The sequence below is a fragment of the Silene latifolia genome, chromosome Y, assembly GCF_048544455.1.
Source record: "Silene latifolia isolate original U9 population chromosome Y, ASM4854445v1, whole genome shotgun sequence".
NCBI lineage: Eukaryota > Viridiplantae > Streptophyta > Magnoliopsida > Caryophyllales > Caryophyllaceae > Silene > Silene latifolia.
The window spans coordinates 140,527,843-140,551,641 of record NC_133538.1 but is presented as its reverse complement, the minus strand read 5'-3'; the positions used below and the strand labels follow the sequence as shown (position 1 = coordinate 140,551,641).

The window sequence follows — 23,799 nt, the reverse complement described above, 5'->3', positions numbered from 1 at the left end:
TGGGGATTATCATTTGCGTTATCAAGCTGGGGGGTTGGTCACTGGTTCACTGCATACAAAATCCCTTGGTTACTAAAAATTGGGTAAGGAATAGAAAAGGAAGAGGGCATTTTCGTCAACTCACTTCTTTTTTTACCGGAAAAGAGCCGCTTCCTTCCTTCGTATCTAAACCGTATTAGTTGCTTCATGTCCAAATTAGCTACAACAAAGTGTACAAAAATGACATTCAAAGTTTCTCAGACATTTCAGTATATCTCAGGGTTCGAATCAAACAATTTCGAGTATGACGGCCTTCGCTTGCTCTTATGATGCTTACCCTTCGACCTCCGTTTCTTACCACCACAAAATACTACTTTCACCAATATAAAAAAGCCGAGAAAAGAGACTACCCATAGTATAACCACCCATGTCCTGAAAGACCCGAATGACTCTGTGGTGTCATTCTCAATCATATTCCGAATTTTTCTATGAACCGTTTCCTTGTTAACAGCCGTCTCATCTGGAGTTTTCTGCTGACCTGGGTCTAGGCAGTTTCTGCTCTTATGATGCAGATAAAGAGCTTCATTCAATGTTCTAACGCATTCTATGCTGAGCATATCCCGATGAAACGAGATATCATCGGTTTTAACAAGAGTCGATGGGTCAGGAGGGTCAGGGAACTTAGCCCAACATTTGTTGACCAAGTCAACATCCCTCCATTTAGCCTTGTCAAAACTCCAATTTCCAACCCTGAATTCTAAACCATAGTGAAGTACTCGGTACTTTACGCCAGGTTCAGGTGCGCTTCCTGGGTACGTCATTATTGAGCCATCTATCCGATGCCGTAAATTTATCTGCATAAGAAGATGCACATAATGACTAAGATATTATTATACGTAATTACTCTTTCACATACATTTTTCTTTATTAATTTTCCAAATCATATACCCTTCATCTCCGGTCTTTCTTTTTTTTATCCTAAAACAGTAGTAAAACCTAATCAATTTCTCCCTTAATGACAGAGTGAATAGTCACCACAGCTGAAGCAATAACAGTTAGTCTCAACTCTCAAGTTTCAAAATCAGAAAAAACGTTTATAATTTCGATAAAAGCTACCACAACACCCAGCATCATCAATCTATCAGTTGCCTGGTCCAGTATGATAGATGGACCATCTCAACCAAAACCTTAAGGTGATGGTTGATGCCCTATTACGCCCCCTCACTCGAGTGCCCTTTGGGCTCGAAGAGTGGTTAGTGCACAGGCCCCCTCATACCATGTAACGAATTTCCACTTCGTGAGTTATTGGAGGCTGCAAGGATTTGAACCCGTGAACTCTAGCTCTGATACCATGATAGATGGACCATCTCAACCAAAACCTTAAGGTGATGGTTGAGGCCCTATTAATACACGACTTTAAACTTAGAGAGTAAGGCAACCATATAATGCTTCAGAGGAATATAGTAATGCTGATACCCTGAGACATTTATCATTTTGGTACGAAGGCAATAAAGAGACTTAAAGACCCAACTCTAGCAGAAAGACAGTTCATTCCAACAAGAGACATCATTAAAACAGTAAAAAATTGACTGAACATAGCATTCATATACTCCATGACCCGTGACCTGAAATACTGACATATATCACGCTTGATATGAGACAAAGCGTACCTCAGCTGCCCCAAAAGAGTATCCATACATCTCACTGATCCATCCTGACTGATAGATGTCTCCAGTAATATTTGTGGCATAATGTTCTTTATCAGCTCGCACCTCCTCGCTTTTAAGCAGCCAATACATAGCAAATTTTCGGAGATCATCTATGTGCATGATTATTACACCTCCAACCTTGTCACAAGCTTCAGGATTGCGGGTATGAAGTTTTGCGAGTATATTGTCACAGCCAATTAGGTAACTGCGACCCGACAAAGAGAAAATATCATACAGGTTAAACACTATTAAGAGCTCATTGAATACGTAAGATAATACCAAAGTACAAATCGAAGACTTGTACATCTAATCCATCTATGATATGGAAGAAGCATGCATCTAGGTTGAGGATATATGTTTCTAGAATTCTAGATAAGAGAAACTGTATCAAACGAGTATAAAGTGTCGTTATCGTGGCACAACAACAACACGCTAGCCTCCTGCATTTTTTCCCTCTTTATTTTTGGGCAAAAGCTAATTATATAATGCTCAAAAAATGATAAATACCAAAAGTGAAGGGTGATCCTATTACGTCACCTATATGGAGCTGCGACTGGTCGACCACGAGCAGCTTTGAATTCCCATGGTGTGATTGAGCCCCTCATAATCATATCAGCATCCAAAATAATAATGTATTCGGCATCTATATCAGCATGATGAATCCAATGGAGTACTCCAGCTGGTTTATTGATTGCAGGGTACCTGGAGGTACATTCATATCAGAACTTGATTGCCCCTATGCAGTTGATGAGTTAAATATGGACTGCTTTGGAACTTGACCCGTTAAGGAGTTTCCTCATCAAACGGAAAATTAACTTTATTCTCCAGCCAAAATATTTAAAGTACGCTAGGGCTTTGTTGGGAAAATATCATTGACCATGATATTTTATATGATCCTGGACTCCTGGCACCTCATCGTGACCGTGCTCTTAATAGTACTATAAGTTTCAAAGGTACCAAGAGCGCATTGACTACAATCAGATTGTGACGACCGACTTTGGATCAAGATTGCAACCGATATTTAATGCCATGGCATTAACTACAAAAAATTATATCAAGCCGAAAATAACACGAGACTGAGGTCATCAAACATAGCATTGAGGGCAAGATGACATAAACAACACATGACATCATTATGACTTCCACAGAAGAAAAGACAATATAGAAAGTGAAAATAGATTACCGGTCACCCGTCAATGGATGGATACTCATAGAAGGAACATAATGAGTGGGAGCCAAATCATGGCCGTCGTATAACTTCAACTCTTCATCAGTACAGCTAAGGAGCCTAGTTATGTTTCCAGGCTGGCCACTCAGACGAAAACTGTGCATAAGACCTATTGTCTGCCAGTCAAAATATGGGGTACATTCAGCAGAAAAAACCGTGTGGATTTTTGGAAAAGGTTTCTCCGAATCAGAAACAGTCTCCATCTCCCTACCATTCCTATCTAACCATCTGATTTTACCAGGACTTTTTGGCCGGGTCAGTTCGGCAAATGTCCTGCTCTTCAGGAAACTCAAATATCTATTCCATTTTATCTTAGGGCATCCTCCAGCTGAGTGGTGAATCAGTAATCCCTCGTTAAGCATATTAATACATTCGATGCTCAGCATTAGGCCCCGCCTTTTGCTTGGATCACTCTCCATTGCTTTCACCTGTATTGATGGGCGACAAAAGATCCTTATAACCCATTAACCAAAAAAACCATTCGGGATAGGCTAACATGAATCATAGTTTGAAATTGTAAAATTGTGGAAAACATGATAAATAATACATCTAAGATTCTAAGAAAGTCGTACAAAATGAGAAAGAAATCCTTTTAACAAAATTGATAAATAAAGTAGAAAATACTCAGTTTGATAAAAATAATCTTCATGATCACAGACAGCTACGAGAGAAACTAGTTGAGTTACTTTTTGAGAGGAGTTCAGTACCTCTCTAGGATATGGAGGTTCTGGAAAGAGTCGTCCGCAGTCATAAACAATTCCATTTTCATGGTGATAAAGTTTGGAGAAAGACCAGTTCCCGACATTGAATGGCAATCCATAATGCATGAGAATTGGCTCAACGCCATCTCTTGGAATATAGCCAGGGTATATCATTAAGTCATCAGTAATTTTATGACGAAGTCCAACCTAAGAAAAGCAAATAAGACCATTAGGTAAATCCCAACCATCTAAGTAAAGGTCAAGCTATAAGCCTATAAGTTTTGCTTACTTCTGCCGCAGCAAATGAGTATCCATACATTTCACTAATCCATCCTGTTCCATAAATATCACCAGTTATATTAGTGGCCCAATGTGCCCTATCTTCTCGCACTTCTTCACTTTTTGATAACCAAAAAGGGGCCATTGCTCTGAGATCATCTATATGGAAAACCAGTAAGCCTCCCACTTTGTCACATAACCCTGGATTCTTGGTATGCAAATCAGCAAGGATATTGTCACATCCAATTAAATACCTGGAGACACATTTTAGATAGCAAAAGATATACATAAGCTGCTGCAAAATAGCCGTTGGAGTTGAGCGTATTCTTAGGTTTTAACTGGGAGCTTTCATGCCTCATAAAGTTAATAACTCTTAATGCAATGGCCAAGAAATAATTATAATCACATATTTTTAGCAATAATTATTCTGGTTGAACCAGGGACTTTTGAGTTATACTCAATCTCTCCCCATTACCTAAGTAAGATTAAAAGAAGACACAGTGCTGTATCTACTACAAAAAAAAAAAAACTAAATCACTCAAACGCTTTCTTAAGCATGTTTCCGCAGTGGAAAAGTTTAAACTATCTGCAGAGTCAGGAAGAGGGAGCGTATGACAATAGATAAAGGGATGATCATTTCAAATAGTTTATGTTGCTTCTGAAGGAAGGACATTTGATTTCGAACATTCATTTAGCTAAAACAAAGTGTAGACTCATTCTTGTACATCTTGTCATCTTATATACTCTCGTCGAATTTCCAGCTACTGACATTATCTTCCAGGTTTAATTATTCCAATAGCCAAAGATTTCAACTATCATTTCCTCCCATAACAAGCAATTTCAAGAATGAATGAACGATTACGAATAGAAGAAGCTTATAGACAAGAAAGATTGATCATTCATACCCATAATATTGAGCAACAGGTCTGCCTTTCTCTGCACCTAATTCCCAAGGGAGAATTGGACCTCGAATGACCATATCAGCATCTAAAATTACAACCCAATCAACATTCTTGGCATCCTCGCTATGCTTGAGCCAGTGTAACACCCCGACTGGTTTGTTAATAGCCGGATACCTGTTGTCAGTTGTAACATATAGAAAATTACGCCTTGGCAGGATTGTAACATTTGCAAATAATTTGTAGAACAGAAGTGATAGAACATCCAGCATCATCAACCACATCTCGAAACAACAGTAAGCACATTCTGTTCAGTATCATACACAACCTCAAATCCCTTTATTAGTTCTCCACTTTCGACCATGACTTACACACTCATAACTAACATTTCAAAACACCACAATGGCCTACTGTGCCTCTAGTAAATGTGAACTAAACTAATTTATACAGTAGTTCACATCTTCATTTCGCTCAAACCACGAAATATAGTACTCCTAATTAACAACTTCCAAACAAATCACAAATCTCCTACTACTTCACAGGAATGTTAAACTCTAGGGCACCTAAGAAAATCATTTAATTGACAACCAAGAAGTTATCACTTGATATCTCATTACAATCCGTAATTTTTCCTTCACATGCACCATTCCATGGCATTCAATTGCGTACTACTCCCTTTGTCCCAATCGTCTGTTTTAATTTTTTATTCTTCGTGAAAGATAATTTAATCAAAGGTAAACAAGTAATTGAGATGGAGGGTGTAACATGTAAATTTAAAGAATTTATTCTTAAATGCACTACTAGCACATCGAGGTATAAGTTACACATTGAGAACAAATTAATACACAAAACATCACCTACAAAAATGTAAACTTTACAAAACCATAAAGAAGACAATCACTGAAATTAATCACCTTTCAAATGATCAAACTATTATTAACACACACACAATGTAAACCATAATACCGAACATGTCTTAGCCTAGTGATTAAGACGGAGCTATCCTGGACAATACGTCCCAAATGTACTGCCCTTGTGGCTCATTTGACACGAAAAAAACAACGTTAAGAATAATTAACACCATAATTAAACAATCAACCTAAACAAGATTACCAGTCACCAGTTCTGGGATGCCTACTCATAGAAGGCACATCCATGGTAGGAGCCAAGTCAAACCCTTTATACCCTATTCTCTCTTCATCAGTACAGCTCAGTAACCGGGTTATCGGACCCGGGTGACCCGATTTCCTATAACTATGCATGAGCCCAACAGTCTGCCAATCAAAGTAGTTATTACATTCTGTTGAAAACAGTGTGTGGATCCTCCTTGTACCCACCTCAGTCAATCCTGAACCCGAACCCGACTCAATTATTAAAAAAACTACTAAAATCAGCCAAATTACCCTTGAAATGACTACCATTTTGTGCATTATACATGGAAATGTGAATTGGATTTCATGGGTTTTTAGTTTAATGAAACATGCAGGTGGGTTGATGGTAGTTTATGGAAGAGAAGTTGGTGGGAGTATTAATCAAGCTGACAAGGTTCAACAATACTTTTCTCGAATAAAACGGATATGTCCGTCTTAAATAACAACTTGTGTAGTAATGATTAATGAAGTGTGTGCAATGAATATAGATTTCTGAAGCTGAAAATTAGATTTTGTTACTGTAATTGGAAAAAGGAAAGAATGATGGATTGATGTGGGGTTTTTGTTTAGATCGGTCTTTGTTAATTTGTTTGTATGTTGACTTTTTGCTAAAGGAAGATTGGGTAAAATAGAGTGAGTGATCATGTGTTGATGTTCTCAATCTAGTGGCAACGTCTTCAAGACTTTTGCTCATTCTTTCAAGTTTCTGGAAAATAGTTAAACAAAGTCGATATAAGTTCGAATAAAAATCGGGTCGTATTTGGGATTTGAGCTCGGGTTTAAGCTCCACGTGTAAACTAAGGCTTATTCGGTAATTATAGACTTATCCAAAATAAAATTGAAAATTGTGTAACTATGCATCAAAATACCGACAAGGAAATGAGTAAACTATTGATCGAACACCAATTCTTCTATAAAGCGGTCTTAGATTCTGAGTAGTGTTTATGTGAGACCTCTAACCTGTGAGGTTAGTTACCAATTTATATTTATTTTTCATTTATTTTTTGTTAGTTTTTAGATAGTTAATTACCACAAATAGGATTATACATTCAGTTGTACCATAAGCATTGTACAACCAAGGTATAAAAAGAATTCGAGCTTATATGTATTCTTTCTGAGCTAATTTAAAGTTCATGTTTTTAATGTGTAAATGGATGAGTTCAATACTTTCTAATAAAGCTCATATTTTTTAACATAAAGCTCGGATACTTAATCACAAAGCTAAGATTCTACACCATACAACATATACAACTGGTTGGATAGTCCATGAATTGGTTAATTACATGTCTTACACATTTTTAAAGTGAGACAGTCTGAGAGGCCTACTCATACTCGTATTTTTTAGATTTTTTTTTTTTTTTTTTTTGGTGACGAGGGCACCCGCAGCCGCTACCTTCGGTGCGCACTGGGTAAATCCTCGGGTGTACGTGATAGCCTGCAAACCACGTATACCAGGTAAGCCACCCGAGGGTGACAGACTCGAAGTCTATTAGGCATAGACTCAGGCTAAGAATGCTCCACAAGATTTTGCTCTTGGGGAAGCTTGAACCTGGGTCTCCTGGGAATTTCACCCAAGTTTTAACCATGTAGTTGTTAATATTTTCAAAGCAGATACATATCGTGGAGTGTGTATGATGTTAGGATTTTTAGGCAATTATAGTTTTGGAAAGTTTATCGCTATGTATGGGGGTAGACCTTATAAAACTAGCTCGACTCGAATGACCCTACTAGAATAACCCGACATATACCCAACCCGACACGTGAACCAAGGACTCAAGCTTGACGTGTGACCCGAATTGAGTTAACTAATATGGACCCAACCCGAATGCTTAATATCGCACACCAATAACAGATTCGAAAATGTGACAAACCAACCCAAATAGCCGACGAATCCAAAATAACCCGGCAAAACTATCCCTACTTGAACCCGACCCGAACGAGGCCAACATAAAAGAACACAACCTGAACCAAATTCAAAACTCCCCCAACACTACTCACCCAAACACACCCAATTCCGGCAATGGACGACCCAAAAACACCGCAACAACCACCACCACAACAACAACCACCGCAACAACAACCACAACAACAACTACCACCACAACAACTTCATGTATTCCGACAATTTCAACAACAACAAAAGGCAGCAGTAATGGCGCGTTTTCCCTCCAACATCGACGCTCATTTACTCCCTCTCGGCTCCAATCGCCCTCACCTTATCCCCCCTAACCCTAACCCTAGCCCTACTTTCACCACGACGCCGCCACCGCCACCGCCACCGCCGCATCTTCTAAAACTGAAGGTAAACTCTTCGCCGCAGCCGCCGTCGTCGCATCCGATTCATCCGCCACTCGATGTTTGGCGCCTTCAATCTAACCTCAAGCGTCCTTTCGATGTTCCTCTTAGGTGTGTGTGTTTAGTTTTGTGTTTCGTATTCGGCTTCTTCGGTTTTCGGTAATGAATAAGATTGTTAATGTGAGTTTTCTTGTTTCGTTTTTGCAGTGATAAAGTTGCTGATGATGCTGTTTTCACTGTAAGAGACAGGAAGGTAATGCTGAGTTTTGACTGATGAGAATGCGATTAATAGTAATTATTGTGTTTTTAGTTGCGGAACCAGGATTTGAAGTTAGCGGAAGTGAAATATCACTGGGGGAGGGGGGATAGTAATGCAATGGAGCGAATTAGAAACAAAAGTTGAAAAATTGATGATAAAATTTCAAAATTTTCATTGTACAATAGGGTGACTGCCCCTGGTAGCCTTCGTCTACTTCCATCCTGTGTGTTTTGCTGCTTTATTTAGGTTTAGCTTGTGCGAGCGAGCCTATTTGATTTCAGTGGTCAAAGTTGACTTTAGTTAAACATGAAAATCAAGCGAGGACGATAAATTTAGGGTAGAGGTAGTAGTGTAGCACATCATTGTGAAGATGTGGCATTGAGTTTTCTATGTGAGTTTTATTTAACTGCTGCCCAATTTTACCGTTTTCTCAAGCATGCAGCGGTGGCAATAGAAAATGAGTTTAGTGAGTGATCATTGTAGAAGATGTAGGTAGTCTCTCTGACATGTAGTGATCAGCACCAGGGTTTGTTATACATGTTGAAGATAAGCATGTTGGCAGTGTGAGGAGAAAGGAAAAGCTTTCCATCCGATATAAGAGTCTTTCACTTTGATTTCCCTCGTGGGGCCCTTCTTTATTTTGGATATGGTTAGTTGGTTATCTTGAATGGATGCTGGCCCTCTCGCCCCTCTGTTCATGAGTTTGCTAGGCTGATGATTTTTATTTTTAGCATGTAGAGACTTGAAAGGATACATGTACACAAATGATTTTTGAGGTGTGATGGTATCATTATAGTTACATAGTCTCGTATCTAGTTGGCACATGTATCTATCTATGAACATACATGCTCCATTGAAATAGTATATATTTCTCAGAGGGGTCCCTTTATCAACAAATTGACGCCTGGTTACCATATTCACTCAAACCCAACTCCTAGTTATTCTCGTTGGTTGGAGCGTATTCTAACACGGCGCTTACTTAAAATCCATATAACAGACTCCATAAGAGTATCACATATTGGATTTGGCATATTCTTAATGGTTTAGGCAACCTTGAATTGGTGACAATAGGTCTATAGATGCATAGATGTCCTCAATAATGTGACAAACAGAATATCAGGTTCATATTAATGGCATGCAGGATAGAGGTGTCCCGTCTATTTGATGCAATGCGTTTTGTTGAGAGAGCATCTCCCCAATTTGCATTTTGTATCTATTATGTGTGTATATGACTGCTGTCTACATCAACAACAACAACAACATCAGAGCCTTAATCCCAAAATGATTTGGGGTCGGCTGACATGAATCATCCTTTCGAACCGTCCATGGGTGAACGCACGCCTCAAAATACTTCGTATCTCATAATGTATAAACATATTCCCGTCTCACTACATCAGATATTTGGCTGACCTTTCTTTTCATTTATGGCAATATATGCGTCATCCAGATTTCTCGTCTCACTGGTGTAGTGTCCTTTCTTATTTATTTAAGCTAACTTGCAACACAGTTGTCTTTTCTCATTTACTTCTATTTTCAGTTTTGCTTATCTTGATTTCTTTGCTGTTTGTAGGTCAGGATATCAGATAGGAATGCCCTTTATGCCCTTTGTCGATCTTGGTTGAAGAATGGTTATCGTGAAGAAAGTCAGGTTAGAGCCCTTGGTTATTCGTACTATCCTTATTGTAAGACAACAGAGTTCCCACACTATATTATCCATAAGCAATATTATAGTGCATTATGAGTTGGAGACTACTGTTATAGCCTATAACGCTAGTCGCTACTTCACCGATATTTCTTTGTCTTAACATATACCACCTGCTATTTTGTGGGAAAATACTTGGGGGAAACAATTGTACATGCATTGGCGTATTTATTGGTAAAATATGAAGGAGTAAAAGGAAATCAACTCAATTTCTACATGTATGAAGAAGGGGAGCTGTAACCCATATGTTAAAAGGTTTTTGAATTCGGGAAGCAGTGACTGTGATCCGTTAAATTACTTCTGTGACCGACTCCGCATTAAGACTACGTCAGTGATGGATCTGAAGTCTGGAACTGGGCTACTTCACCCAGGAGAGAAGACTGTGTCACATATTCAATCTTGCTGCCCTTTTTTTATTGGGTGATCTTTGAAGCTAAGAGACACAACCTAACTGATATAAATCTGGAGTAGCAGCACTGCCCATCTTCTTCGTTGTCTGGTACCTATTCCATTGAAGGTTCCTAGGCTGAGAAGCAGATGGATGCTCATGGCTTCTAATAAGAAAATCTAGCAGGACTTGCACAGTTGTTAACAAGTTTAATGTTGTGTGTCTTTGTTTGTTTGTCATATTGATGCATTTTTCTATGATACACTCCTCTCAGTTACTTTTTTATGCTATTTATTCTTTTCGATTTCTTTCACTTCCAGCCGCATTATGGTGACGCTTCAAGGTCTCTTCCTAAACCACTGCATTTGCCTGAATCTTCCTCACCAGAGAGAAAAGAGATAGATGATGAAACAGATGGCGAGGTTGGTTATTGTTTATTTGTTTTTACTTTTTAGTCTGTATGCTACTTGAGTTTATGTCAACTGCACAACCTCACCCCATAGTTCTCAAGATACACTCAGTTCAATATACTGAAACTCTGTCATTGTCGGGCTGCTGACGTCACCTAGTTGTCCACTTGTCCTTACTCATTAGCAAACTTATCCCAACAAATCGTTTGCTCAAACTCCATTGTCCAAGGGGAAATGATTTGTTTTGGCGTTGAGGTCATGTAAAGTTTTGGCCTTGATCTCACATTGCTTGGCACGGCTTAATCCCTGTTGTTATGCCATGTATATCATGGTAAGTTGGTAACCTTTAATGTCTTTCCAAAGTGGCCACAAGGCCCACAATATGGATTTCTATAATTCTATGCCATCTATTTCATAGATGTTTTGTAGCTGACCGGGAAAAAAATTGCAAGTAAATGAGCCAGAAGATTCCACAGTGCAACTTAATATCTGAACATGTAGTCCCAATACCCGCAACAACAACAAAAAAATCAATTTCTAGAGCTCAATGTTCTTGTGAGTTTCTTACTTTCTTTTAAGTGAAATCTCCAAGAACTTCATTCTGGAAACTTGTAGTAAATATAGGAACGGGAAAGAAATGGAGAAAAGGATAAACCTTCCCATAAATCCTCCATAAAATCAAACCATATTAATCACCCTGATGGCTGATAGGCCTGATTATACTCTTTCATAAAGGCTTCCTTGAACCAATTTTCTTGGACTAGAGTAGGTCTGAACTCTGAAGTATCTGAACCCTACAAGTTTATTACGGAGTATATTATTGTAATCCATTTCCAATAATACCATACCTTCTCCAGATCACCTGATGTTACATAAGACTGGGGATCATTCAGGGAGTGTCTCTTGTTCAAGAGAGAAACGCCATAGCGATTTTCAACCAAGAAATAAAATCCCTTTTGTGTGTTTTTTTCTTTGGTTTTTGGACGGGTACTTTCTTTTAAAATCGCACCAAATTTCACCAAGGCAAACAATTTCCATATTTTTTAGTTTCTTTTAGTCTGCACTTCCCAATGCCCATTTACTCCTACCTTTTACGTTCTGACATGTTGGCCCAATGCAAAAAAAAAATACAGCCAGAAAAAGCTACTGTGCCAAATACTGTGCCATGAGTTCTTGACGGGTGCGTCTTACGCCCTGTTTCCTCTGGCCCTCGTTGATTTCTTGTGACTCATGTTTTCTTAAACAAGGGTGGGTAAGTGGGCCAATGATGGGTTGGTGTTTAGAACTATGTTCATCGTTTAGAATATACGAATCTATGCTTCAGATTCACTGATTCAGTATCTCTCCTTCAATTTAGTTAATTGTTCGTTTGTGATGTTTGATATGAATAATTTGCTCATTGGCTTGGTTGCAGGACGAGAGTGCATTAGGGACTTTATGTGCAGAAGAACTACTACAAAGGCATGTTAATCGAGCTAAGAGAGTTAGAGAAAGGCGAGTTCTAATAATTTGTGATTTATCATTTAATTTCAACAAAAACCATAAAAAAGAAACATGGAAAGTTGGTAATTAACTACTTTGGAAAAAACCCGAAAATTTTAACTAAAAAATTTAAAGTTTACATCGTTCCAACGGAGTCGAGCACCCTCTCCTTAGTTCTCCTTAGTTCCTCCACTGTTCTTTTCTATGAAGTGATGTTGTCATATTTCTCTAGCTTTTGTGAATTCGGCTCGCATATATTGAAGTAATGATTTTTTTTAAAGTGCTATTATGATTAATCTGCAGATTGAGGGCAGAACGGTTGCGACGTATCGAGAGGTATAAAAGCAGGCTTAAACTGCTTCTTCCTTCACCATTAGAGCAATGCCGGGAAGACGCAGGCCCTCCATGACGGAAGTACATTGATAATTGGGCAAAGGCATGGAATTTTTGGTGGCATTCAGTGCAGTTTATTGATGATTTTGTATAAACTCGATACGAATTTTCAAGTCTCCCTGTATTATAAGAACAGAAGATTTAATTGGTACCTGTCACCTTTGCATGGAATTGTATGAACACAATTGGAGAAATGAAAACAGCACGAGCTTTATGCTCCTGCTAGGTTTGTGTCACTGGTGTGCTGTTACGGACTAAATTACGAGTTACTTCCTCTGTCTCCGTCAATAGAAATACTTCGTATGAGTTACTTGCATTAAAATCTTGAATGGACGGAGTAATTATGTAAAAGAGTCATTGGAGTGGAGAAGTGCTACCAAATACTTTGTGTAGGTCGTTGGAATTGACACAGTAAGAATGTTTACTTGTTAAATAGTCGCCTTTAACAAATCGTAAATTCATTAAATTTAAAAGTGAATAGTTACAATTAATCACGTTTACGATTAGATTAGTTACAATTCAAGAATGCTAATATTGTTTGAAACAACAAGACTATGGGAAATAATATCATCCGGTAAGACTGTTATACGGTGTATAACGACCTTATAATAACTTATACATCTCATTTAATGATAGCAATAAATAAAGTGTAACAATACCATTGTAATCACTTTCAAGATTAGATTGGTCACAACTTCAATGTAAAACGAGAAGAATTATGTGAAAGAATACTATCATGTAAGGCTGTTATAGTTATACAGTGTACAACGATCTTATAATAGCTTATGCACCTCATTTAATGATAGCAATAAATAAGGTGTAACAAGACCATTGTAATCACCTTCAAGCTTAGATTGATCACGACTTCTATATTCCAATATTCTAAAATGAGAAGAATATGTGGGAAACGATACTATCATGTAAGACTGTTATACAGTGTACAACGACCTTATAATAGCTTATGCACCTTATTTAATGATAACAATAAATCAGATGGAACCAGACCATTGCAATACAATCTAATCCTACTTGTGACATTATTAAAGTGCAATGCAAACAAGAATTTACACTTTAGTTTTTTTTACAAAAACTTAAAAAAAAAAAAAAAAAAACATTTTTTCAATTTTCAATCACTTAATTAAAATTCGACCGTTGGGCGTTGGACAACTTACCAAGATAAACCAAAAATTCGACCGTTGCACATATCAGTCAGTCTTGCTCTAAACGATTCAACATTTCAAATTTCTTTAGTTCCTCTACTTCTCTCCCCAAAAACTCAAGAACTGCTCACAAATCTAACAAAAATTCCCCAAAAAAGCAATAACCAATCAACGAAATCTCCGAAACCAACCCGAAAAAAACACCCAAAAATCAAGAAAACAAAGACAAAAAAATAGCAGATCAGAATGATCAGTCCAGGGTTTAAATCAGTAGCAGCAATGGCTGGTTGGGATGAAGAAGCCCTTTTGCTTGCTAGTCTCATTGTTGAAGATACACCGGAACGAGACGCCAAGAACAAGAAACGGTCCGATTTGCAGTTCAAGTCTCCTCCTTCAAGTTCAAGAAGGTAAAATCAATCAATCAATTGATTAATTCATTAATTGCCCTTTTATTCATTTGTTTTAATTCCTTCGTGTTTTGTGTGATGTTGTTGATGGGTAATCAGGAAGCGGAGGGCACGTCGTAGAAGCCCAGTTTCGATGTCGATTGCAGTTCTCAACCTCGATGAAGATGAATCTACTGATACCACTGATAAAGGTGATTTTTTTAATTAGATTTTTTTTTCTTGGTTAATAGAATAGTGTTTTAAATAGTCGGTCCCCAAAATTCCCGTCTCCTTACTGTAGATTCTGGTTCCGCCACTGCGTTATTAATGATGAAGGAATATGTTTAATTTAAAGCATTTTAGCAACAACATTAGAAACTTAATCCCAATGGGATCGGCTGACATGAATCATCCTTTAGAACCGTCTACGCACACCTCAAAATGCGAAAAAAATAGAAAAGAAAAAGTGAAAAACAAAAGGGGAGTGAAATATAATACAAAAGCCAGGTAGCAACTAAATTTTAACGATTCGAGAAAATTATATTGTTGTGATGTTCCTTTGATTGTGGCCTTAGAAATAATTTATTTGCATTTCTATGAGCTAAATAAATAAATTTAATTTGTAATAAAGTTTTAAAATGTGGATAATTAATTTTTCGACAGGGAATGAAAAGAGGGAAGAATGCTCTAGGAATGAATTGCCTCGGAAAATTGAAGGAGGTGGAGAAAAAGCTGAAGACGGTATGAAACAAACCATTGATTGTGCCTCGACCATCATCGTAGAATTTTAGTTTGAGACAGTCTTTCACAATGGCAGTTCTAGAAATTTCCAATTTTTGAGTGTTCACTAAATTTGTATCTGGTTGTGCTTCTGTTGGCAGGGAAAGAAGAAAAGAAGGCGGAATGCTCAAAAAGCGATTTGCAGGAGAAGGTTAAAACAGATAAAGGAAAATCAGGAGAGGGTAGTTCTGCTGCTGCTAGCTCGAGTTCTACGACACTTCCATGTGTTGATCGTCTTAGAGAAGAACTTTCATGTGCTGTAAGAACCTTTTTTCAACTAAGTTAACTATCTAGTTGTCCCAAACCCGAAAAAAACAGAAATTTTTTTAACTGAACTTGAAATCGGGTTTTCAATGTTCAGATTTGCTTGGACATCTGTTTTGAACCTAGCACCACTCCTTGTGGGCACAGGTAATTTATCTGGTTGATTGTTTCGATTTTGCTATTTTACCTCAAAACCGAATTCAGCTAACCTGTTTTTGCGGTTGCAGTTTTTGCAAGAAATGCTTGAAAAATGCAGCTGATAAGTGTGGCAAAAGATGTCCAAAATGCAGGCAGCTTATCAGGTAAACCCTACTGACGATAAAATCGCTCCTGTACAGATTAATAATACTATTACTACTAAGGCATATTTCTAAGGAGACGTTTGATTTCAGTAACGGAAGATCATGCACTATAAACACGGTCCTTTGGAATACCATCCAACTTCTATTTCCTGTAGAAGTCGAGGCAAGGAAAGCCACTGAAATGCTTAACAGTCGAGAGACTGAACGTCAAAACCCTGAAGCGACCAAACAACCAGAGAGTAGTTCACGGGCCACAAGAAGATTAAGGGCATTGGGCACTAGTAATTTCAGCGGAAGAGAAGACGGACCGAGAAATAGAGGAGGGGGAGTTGTTGCAACACAAGATGAAGATGCAGCATTGGCATTGAGGTTGCAAAGGGAAGAGTTCATGGATATATACAGAGGGTCAAGCTTAGCCAGAGATAACTTGAGAGCAATGGCACAAAGGGCTGTTAATCTTCGCGTTAGAAACCGAGCTGTGTAGTTTGGTATTATTCGATGTTTCTCTCATTTGTACCGTATTAATTGTCCAAACAATATCGACTTTAATCAGTGTTTTCTCATGACATTAAATCCGGATTACATTAACATAGCCGTATAGTTTGTTGTATTAATCTATGTTTTCTCGTTTTGCCAATTAATCGATGTTTCTCTAAATAGAATGGACGACATTGTTCATCAACGTCAACAACAAACACGATAAATCCAGAATGAAGGCAGTAATTTACATTGATCACAAATACTGACATAGAAAAGGGGAAAAAACTTAACCCCATAAATTATCGGAATGTGGAAATGAGGGTATAAAGGCTAATGTAAAACTCGGCCTTTTTTTATGCAAACCATACCCCCTTCGCTCGACACATTTTCATGAGCAGTAAAAAACAGTGGTGAAACATTCAGCTCATTGCTTATTAATTTACTATTCAATCACACCAAAGTTCCCAAGTTCCTAGTAGAATCACAACACATCACCCAGGTTCTTCAATCATCATCAGTGCCAAAATAGCGATCACCAAACTCTCCCAAACCCGGTATGACTCGGAACTCTTCGTTCAATGCGACATCAATCTCAGACGTGACAATCTTCAAAGATGGAAACCGTTGGCACACACAATGGACACCTTCTGGTGCCTGAAAAACAAAGATGAAATTGATATGCATAAGAATACCCATCCATCATCCGCTCATCCTGTAAAATATACTCCGTAGTAGACATATACGGAGGATTATTTAATGAACTGGAGATGAACTTACTGAGATTAGGTTCAGGAAAATAATGTGGGCTTCCGGGACTCCTTTCTGGATAAGCAATTCAATTGCCTGGCAAGCAGAGTTACCTTCGACAAAAAAAAATTGGTCCATTGATGCAATTTGATCCAAGAGTGTCATTTATCTTACGAGTAACATTTTAGAAAGATGGCTGCAGTAAAATATAAAACTACCTGTCGCAAGAACCGGATCCAGAAGCAAAACATGTCGTTCTGCAATATCCGTGGGAAGTTTTTCATATATAAGCTGTATTAATGAATGTTAAGTCAGTTGTAAGAATCACGAAAGAAATGACACAGAAACGTGTTCTAAAATCAGCTCACAAAGTATAAAAACCTGTTTCCCATTGTCTCCATCCCGATGGATGAGAATCTTTCCAATCTTTATTCCTTTGCAACACGCACGGAGAGCATTTTCCATGCTTTCCCCACTGGACTTGCAAAAAATTGAATACATGGACACATTAACTGTATGTAGAGAGGAAACAGCTAGACGACATAGAAGGATAAACTCCACAAAAGATCACGAACATTTAATGTTAAAAGCTATTTAATTCAGACGTCAAGTACTAGTGACAACCAACAAGATAGTGATATATCAAATGGTATGGTCGAAACTATATGTACAATTTATTGAGATTACAAATGACACGACATTTTACAAACCACACCCATCTCTATTCAAAGCTTAGAAGTAAATACTAAAATCCAAAAGTTTGACCAAAACATTAAGTTGGTGTTTCTAGATTTTAAAATAACTGTGTGGACACATAATTCGACAAGTTTTCTTTAGGTTCAAAATTATCACTTCTATGGATATTACTCTACTGGAAAGATGGTGGACGCATCTAATGTCGTCCACAATTTTTGAACGCCTAACTGTGTGGACACATAATTCGACAAGTTTTCTTTAGGTTCAAAATTATCACTTCTATGGATATTACTCTACTGGAAAGATGGTGGACGCATCTAATGTCGTCCACAATTTTTGAACGCCTTCTAATGTATTTAGGCATCATTTTTAGCTCCAATTAGTTATCAAAATCAGCAATAACACTATGTATAGGGTGCTACATAGAGGATTTTCAACATACCGCGCCTATATTTCCCAAAACTTGTCCGATACGACCGATATTTGTCAATACGACCAACAAATGGCCATACTAAACTGGTACAACTTATATGGCCGATACAAAAATAGGCCTGATAAACTGGTACATTGAACGCGCCATAGTGTAATAAGTATATGCTATCGAGATTCACAATCAGTAGAGCAATCACTGCCCATACGGCGATCTCATACCATGGCGTATATATGAAATGAAGACGGTAATAATTATTCCGTACATGAGATCAGTTGCATGATATCTGCGCATGTGCATGCCAAATATCTGCTAGTGATCTTACCTTCTAATAATGGATACACCGCACAATTTTTTGCAAAAATCAACCCCTGTATATACTGATCCTGCAGGATGACACACAGCAAACACGTAAGAGAAATTAACCAGGATGTTTTCAGTGCTATTCACCCAGCCTTATCTATCATTTGCGGACTAATATTCCACAGAAAGTGATAATGCAAAATAGCACTGGGCAGACAATTTACGCGAGGAAAAAACGCATAAATATACAAGTTTACCACATTATCATAGTAGATTGCGTAAGCCTCGTTTCAGATGTTAATGGTGGTAAAGCTAGGTTATCACAAAAGGATGTTTGTTATGGAAACCCCATTCAAAAAGTTGTACCCCTACAACAGTCTAAAGAGGTTGTAAGGTATAAAGAGTTAATATAACTAATTGAGAAATCGTACATCTTCCTTTATTAGGACATCAACAATTGTAGGAGCTCCTTATCAACTGCTACCATTGCCACATCATCAATTCAATTACCAACTATCTACAAAATTGCACTACTTTTCCATTCCAAAACCCAAAACAACACATTTCAGAAAAAAGCTACAATATAAAGAGTGGTCATCAATGGTTGATTTTTTTTCCCCAGGAAGCTCCTTATAAAGGACCATTTGGTGTTCTAAACCATCCACTGCCGATGCCCTTAAGACTTATTTTGTGCTAACTCAATGGAGCATATTGCAGCATCATAGAAGGTTTCAGCGCTAGCAACATAACCTCATACATATCGCAAACATGGATGAGATCAAACATAAACTAATAAAATTAAATGCATACGCAGTACATTTGGATAGACGGAAGTACCTGTTGGAGTCACTACTTGCTTTTCAGTAAATGGCAAATGGCCAAGACCATGTTCTACAACCTGGAAAGAAAATGATTCACTACAAATTCAAGGAAAAATAGTTTTTAGAAAAAAAAAAAGTAGCTTACCAAACGAATAAGACGATCCGAATAAAAAACGAAATCATGCTTCGATATTTCCCGGTCTCGAATCAGTGTATGCATGCCCCTAATCTGTGACATGTTATATTACAAGCAGTACGAAGGAAATCTTTTTAACTACCACATGAATTAAAAACAAACAAATGTCCACTCATCTCCCTGTAGGCTGTAGCATCATCAACGACACAGTTTTGATTAAATTACAAGCACAATGAACATGAGCAATGAAAGAGCAGGATAATCGAAGGAGAAGTGGAGAACGAAGAAAGTGATGACTAGAGATATGTGAATGGAAGAAAAGGCATATTTTCCAAAGTCGTGATTACTAAATAATCCCAGCTATAGTAAGAAATGAACACAGACGGAAGTAACTAAGGGACCCTGGTCCTAAATAAAGCAACTTATTTGAATCATACATCGAAACACCTCACAAGTATTTCGCTTGTATATAATGAAGGATTGAAGGAGCACACCCAACAATTTTCGGGTACACTAGTACTTGACATAAGCCTGTCTGCAATCTTACAAAATCCCTATAGCTTTATTAAAGTTCTAAACATGAGAGAAAACAAGACCCTTCCCTCAAGTTTTTTCAATGAGGAGAATAAAAGAAAAAAAATTAAGAGAAAAAAATCACAAAAGGGAACTTTTTTTTTGATGAATTTTTGTTAAACTAAAAAAGAAAGAAGAGAAAAAACTGGGCGTTGACGTCTAGGTACTTGACTACTTGCTGTCAACATACCAAATAAACCAATACTGAAATTGTAGTTCATGAGGATACAAAGTAAAGTGACAAAGTATCAGCATACCTGGAATGTTGACTGAATGACATACACATTAGGATATATTTGGCAAAGATCATGTTGACCCAGCTTTGTGCGTATATGTTGAACAATCAGATCAATAGCAACATGATTATCACCTCCTCTAGGTATGATCACATCAGCATACTTCTTTGACGGATGAACAAAGTCATCAAAAGCAGGCTTGACAAACTTTGCATACTGCACAAATTTATCTTACGTCAATCCCAGCAGAAATACATTTGGTCGATGCTTTGCATTATTACCACATATATCTACCATACTCATAGAGGTATTCAAATGCCACCACAAAATCAAAGTAAAAAATCCACCAAAGGATAATTCAACTGATATAGCCAGAAATTACTAGATTACTAGTAAAAATTCGAGACATTAACAGAAATAGGATGTGTGAAGAGGCCTAACCTGCTCAAGAACAGAGTTCAGGTCTCTACCCCTTTCTAAAGTGTCACGGGTGATTCTACGTGCAAGCCTCACATCAGCATCTAAGAGCAAATGCAGTTAACAGGATGTAGCAACCGTTATGAGTGTTCAATATTAAGGGAACTGAAAATGCTAGGCATAGGAGACAATTAAGCTTAAACTAAGAAAGAAAAAAATAACATAACTACATACCTGTATCCACAAATATCTTCATATTCATCAAGTCGCGGACACGTGAATCATGGAAGACAAGAATCCCTTCCAAGATTATGACATCAGATGCATTGACCTAAAAGTATATATACACAGATATTAGTTAATTAAAAGCAGGAATAGGACTTGAGGACTTCAACACTGTGGATGACTTAAAGAAAGACATCATGGTGTTAAGTTGAGTTATTGTACACCATGGGGATAATGTTCATGAAGCATTATAGCGTACAATGACATAATGGTGCAAAAGAACGTCTAATACGGACCTGTTGTCTTGGAGATATCGGCTCTATTAGTCTAATACGGTTTGTCTCAAATATAAATCAGCTTAGGACATACCATGTATGTCAAATATCAACTAAGTACTGGCCACATATGTAAATATCAGCCATAACGTCCAAACATCAGCCATTTATGAAAGGTCCTTACATAGCAAAAAGAACTTGCGAGTTGCGACGGTAAGTTCAAAAAGAAAAACCTACATTTAGTACCATGCAAAACTCTGAAATATCAAACAAAATAACTAGATAAAATTAAAAGCTGATATATACTACTATCTTGAACATTCAAGTTCAATCTACTATTTGAAGTAATCAACGTTACTTGGACTCTTGCATATAATATTGGCAATCAGTTAGAGTCCTTAGAGACTCCAAAATAGACGCACACAATGAAATAAAGCTAGTATCTAAACAAAACCCTTAACGACTCACAAGTATACGAGTCCTCTCGTGAAAAGATTACATTTTCTAAGATCTAACAAACGCCTTCATCAACATACCTGTCTAAATGTATCTGTTCGCCTTTGATGTGTCTTAAAATCATAAATGGGAACTTGAACAGATTGTCCCGCACGCAACTTCTCAGCACACTCAAGCAATTGCTCAGTGTCAAAAGCATCTACAATAAACCACTCCCAGTCATTCACACCACAAAAACCCATAAAGTGCTATAGACTGATACAAGGGAAGCTACATTCTACATACCAGGATGATCAAAATTATACTCGGTAGCACGTTCTAATTCCTCAGCAGTCAATCCACGGTAAAACGAGTCCTACCAAAAAATATCATACAACAATCAACAGAAAAAAAAATGTAAAAAATATTATACAACCTAAAAAACCCATCAACTGGTACTATTAGCAGTCTAAAGTGTGTTTTTATGAGGAATGATAACGCCAAAGGTTAAATTGCTTGTGCCACTCGCTTTGTGAGAGTATTAATTAGTCCGTCGGTATATTTTCAGTGACGTTGCCATTTTCCTTCCTCTTCCTACTCTTATTTGACACTAGTAAAAATATCAGTCAAGCGTATCTGCCAATAGTCGTGTCCAATACACGATACAATGTCTAAAGTGAAGTGTCGAAGCAACATAAATTAGCACAATGACATTGCATGATACACATTTCGAAAAATAACAACATCAAGCAATTCAAATACAACAAAATTTAACAAATTTCTGGTAATTTCAGCTATAAACTTATTCAATTTAACAAATAGTTAATCAAATTAGTAAAATTTGAACAGTAATTATACTCTAAAAAACAGATACTTTAAAAAAAGATTAATTTTTTTTACCTGATTAACAAGCACAACACGATGATCATGAAGCTGTTGAATAATCATATCACAAACAGTGGTCTTTCCCGACGCCGTACCTCCAGAAACACCTATAAAACCAATCAATCAACTTAATTAACCTAATTAATTGATCAATAATCACAAATTAAGGAAATAATTAGGGCAATTAGGGTTTAGTGCGGACCGATAACGAAGGGGTGTTTAGGGAATTTAGGATCAGGAGGAGTGAAAGAAGAGGAAAAGGGAGTGGAAGTAGCACGAGGCGAAGACGACGTCGTTGGGGAAGAAAGATGACCGTCAATACGGAGACCGGAAAAATGTGGGCCCGATGCTTTTTCCATTACATAATCAATTGACGTCGTTGATTCCGGCATTTTTTTATTTTTTATTAAAATTGGTGATAATAATTGGTTAATTGATTGATGGTGTTTGAGGGAGGGTTTATGGAACTATAGAAGAGTGCGCCGGGATTGTAGAGATATGGTGGTGGTACTCTGGTAGTGATGGTGTTTTTGTTTGTTTGTTTGTTAATGTTAATGTTGTGTTTTGGTGTTTTGTGGAGTCAACATGGGAGAGATCCTTTTATGCTCTGTTGCGAATCACATGATATATGCTCTGGGCTTGGTCGGGTCGGGTCGGGTCGGGTTGGATCGAGACAAATTAGGCCACCTCGAGGCAGGCTAGGCTCCACAAAGTGCGGGCTGGCTCGACCCGCTACACGGGCTCCCTTCTCAATTGGCTCGCTATCTCGACCCGCCCAGCCCAATCCAACCCGTTGTTTAGGTCTAGGCTCCACTGGCTAATCCCGAACCGGATTTGATGAGGTAGACTGATGACTCGGCCTACGCTAAGCTAACTGAGACTTGGCCTTTACTCAACCCATCAAACCTATTTTTTTAGGGACTTAGGCGGGTCGGGGCCAAGCTTTTGGGACCTAGAGGGTCCCTAGAGTGAAGGGTTAAGCAAGTCAGGTTGCAAAAACGAGGACCTGGTCGTGCGGTTAGTCAGGTTTTGGGTAAACCCATCCTACACTTAACTATGTATCTACTGTATTAGTTTGTCTCTCTGAAGACGAGCACATCCAAAGGTTAAAACGAGTCAAATAATAACACATTTAATTTGAATAGATGAGACATTTTTTTTACTAATCCCTAAAGCATTCTATTTTGCTTCATCTATCTTATTTGTCTCATTTTAAGTTTAAGACAGATATGTATAATGTTTATGTGAAAGATCGTTGGTATCAATTAGTCTTTCTTAGGATGACTATAAATTCGTCTTAAACTTAAAACATGTCAAATTAACTCAAATTGTACTCCATATAGAAAGATAGAGCAACTTTTTTTACTAGTTCA

The 23,799-nt window shown here is 37.7% G+C and overlaps 4 protein-coding genes across 4 annotated transcripts; 2 read left to right on the top strand and 2 right to left on the bottom strand.

Annotated features, from left to right (window-relative positions):
* Positions 1–137: 137 nt before the first annotated feature.
* On the bottom strand, positions 138–6,545 carry LOC141634078 (peptidyl serine alpha-galactosyltransferase-like). Its single transcript, XM_074446382.1, has 8 exons — positions 5,909–6,545; positions 4,802–4,972; positions 3,907–4,150; positions 3,624–3,824; positions 2,872–3,344; positions 2,226–2,390; positions 1,650–1,893; positions 138–833 (listed from the first exon to the last, which is right to left on the bottom strand). Exons 1-8 carry the CDS (start codon positions 6,223–6,225, stop codon positions 246–248), a joined length of 2,403 nt encoding a protein of 800 aa, XP_074302483.1. The 5' UTR covers positions 6,226–6,545; the 3' UTR covers positions 138–245.
* A 1,361-nt stretch (positions 6,546–7,906) lies between these two features.
* On the top strand, positions 7,907–13,111 carry LOC141626477 (uncharacterized). Its single transcript, XM_074440264.1, has 6 exons — positions 7,907–8,352; positions 8,449–8,494; positions 10,071–10,148; positions 10,911–11,012; positions 12,415–12,494; positions 12,786–13,111. Exons 1-6 carry the CDS (start codon positions 7,967–7,969, stop codon positions 12,889–12,891), a joined length of 798 nt encoding a protein of 265 aa, XP_074296365.1. The 5' UTR covers positions 7,907–7,966; the 3' UTR covers positions 12,892–13,111.
* A 1,028-nt stretch (positions 13,112–14,139) lies between these two features.
* On the top strand, positions 14,140–16,429 carry LOC141633164 (uncharacterized). The gene is made up of 7 exons (XM_074445619.1): positions 14,140–14,442; positions 14,542–14,633; positions 15,085–15,162; positions 15,303–15,460; positions 15,563–15,612; positions 15,693–15,767; positions 15,858–16,429. The coding sequence occupies exons 1-7, from the start codon at positions 14,282–14,284 to the stop codon at positions 16,249–16,251; spliced, it is 1,008 nt and encodes a 335-aa protein (XP_074301720.1). The 5' UTR covers positions 14,140–14,281; the 3' UTR covers positions 16,252–16,429.
* A 16-nt stretch (positions 16,430–16,445) lies between these two features.
* LOC141633163 (uridine/cytidine kinase UKL1, chloroplastic) lies at positions 16,446–23,002 on the bottom strand. The gene is made up of 14 exons (XM_074445618.1): positions 22,629–23,002; positions 22,442–22,533; positions 21,848–21,917; positions 21,643–21,761; positions 20,841–20,937; positions 20,631–20,710; positions 20,211–20,405; positions 19,390–19,473; positions 19,261–19,321; positions 18,446–18,506; positions 17,376–17,469; positions 17,213–17,285; positions 17,025–17,107; positions 16,446–16,901 (listed from the first exon to the last, which is right to left on the bottom strand). Exons 1-14 carry the CDS (start codon positions 22,816–22,818, stop codon positions 16,752–16,754), a joined length of 1,449 nt encoding a protein of 482 aa, XP_074301719.1. The 5' UTR covers positions 22,819–23,002; the 3' UTR covers positions 16,446–16,751.
* Positions 23,003–23,799: the final 797 nt, after the last annotated feature.

What these genes read in the sequence shown, in the direction of transcription:
- LOC141634078 (XM_074446382.1), bottom strand. Translation starts at nt 6,225, where the DNA reads ATGCACAAAATGGTAGTCATTTCAAGGGTAATTTGGCTGATTTTAGTA. An exon ending in ACTCATTTGCTGCGGCAGAA is followed by an intron (nt 3,825 to 3,906) that starts GTAAGCAAAACT and finishes TGCTTTTCTTAG; the next exon opens with GTTGGACTTCGTCATAAAAT. An exon ending in CATCCATTGACGGGTGACCG is followed by an intron (nt 2,391 to 2,871) that starts GTAATCTATTTT and finishes ATGTACCTCCAG; the next exon opens with GTACCCTGCAATCAATAAAC.
- LOC141626477 (XM_074440264.1), top strand. Translation starts at nt 7,967, where the DNA reads ATGGACGACCCAAAAACACCGCAACAACCACCACCACAACAACAACCA. An exon ending in CCTTTCGATGTTCCTCTTAG is followed by an intron (nt 8,353 to 8,448) that starts GTGTGTGTGTTT and finishes TCGTTTTTGCAG; the next exon opens with TGATAAAGTTGCTGATGATG. An exon ending in ATGATGAAACAGATGGCGAG is followed by an intron (nt 11,013 to 12,414) that starts GTTGGTTATTGT and finishes GCTTGGTTGCAG; the next exon opens with GACGAGAGTGCATTAGGGAC.
- LOC141633164 (XM_074445619.1), top strand. Translation starts at nt 14,282, where the DNA reads ATGATCAGTCCAGGGTTTAAATCAGTAGCAGCAATGGCTGGTTGGGAT. An exon ending in CCTCCTTCAAGTTCAAGAAG is followed by an intron (nt 14,443 to 14,541) that starts GTAAAATCAATC and finishes ATGGGTAATCAG; the next exon opens with GAAGCGGAGGGCACGTCGTA. An exon ending in ACCACTCCTTGTGGGCACAG is followed by an intron (nt 15,613 to 15,692) that starts GTAATTTATCTG and finishes TTGCGGTTGCAG; the next exon opens with TTTTTGCAAGAAATGCTTGA.
- LOC141633163 (XM_074445618.1), bottom strand. Translation starts at nt 22,818, where the DNA reads ATGCCGGAATCAACGACGTCAATTGATTATGTAATGGAAAAAGCATCG. An exon ending in GAACAGATACATTTAGACAG is followed by an intron (nt 20,938 to 21,642) that starts GTATGTTGATGA and finishes ATATACTTTTAG; the next exon opens with GTCAATGCATCTGATGTCAT. An exon ending in GGTGTATCCATTATTAGAAG is followed by an intron (nt 17,470 to 18,445) that starts GTAAGATCACTA and finishes TTGCAAGTCCAG; the next exon opens with TGGGGAAAGCATGGAAAATG.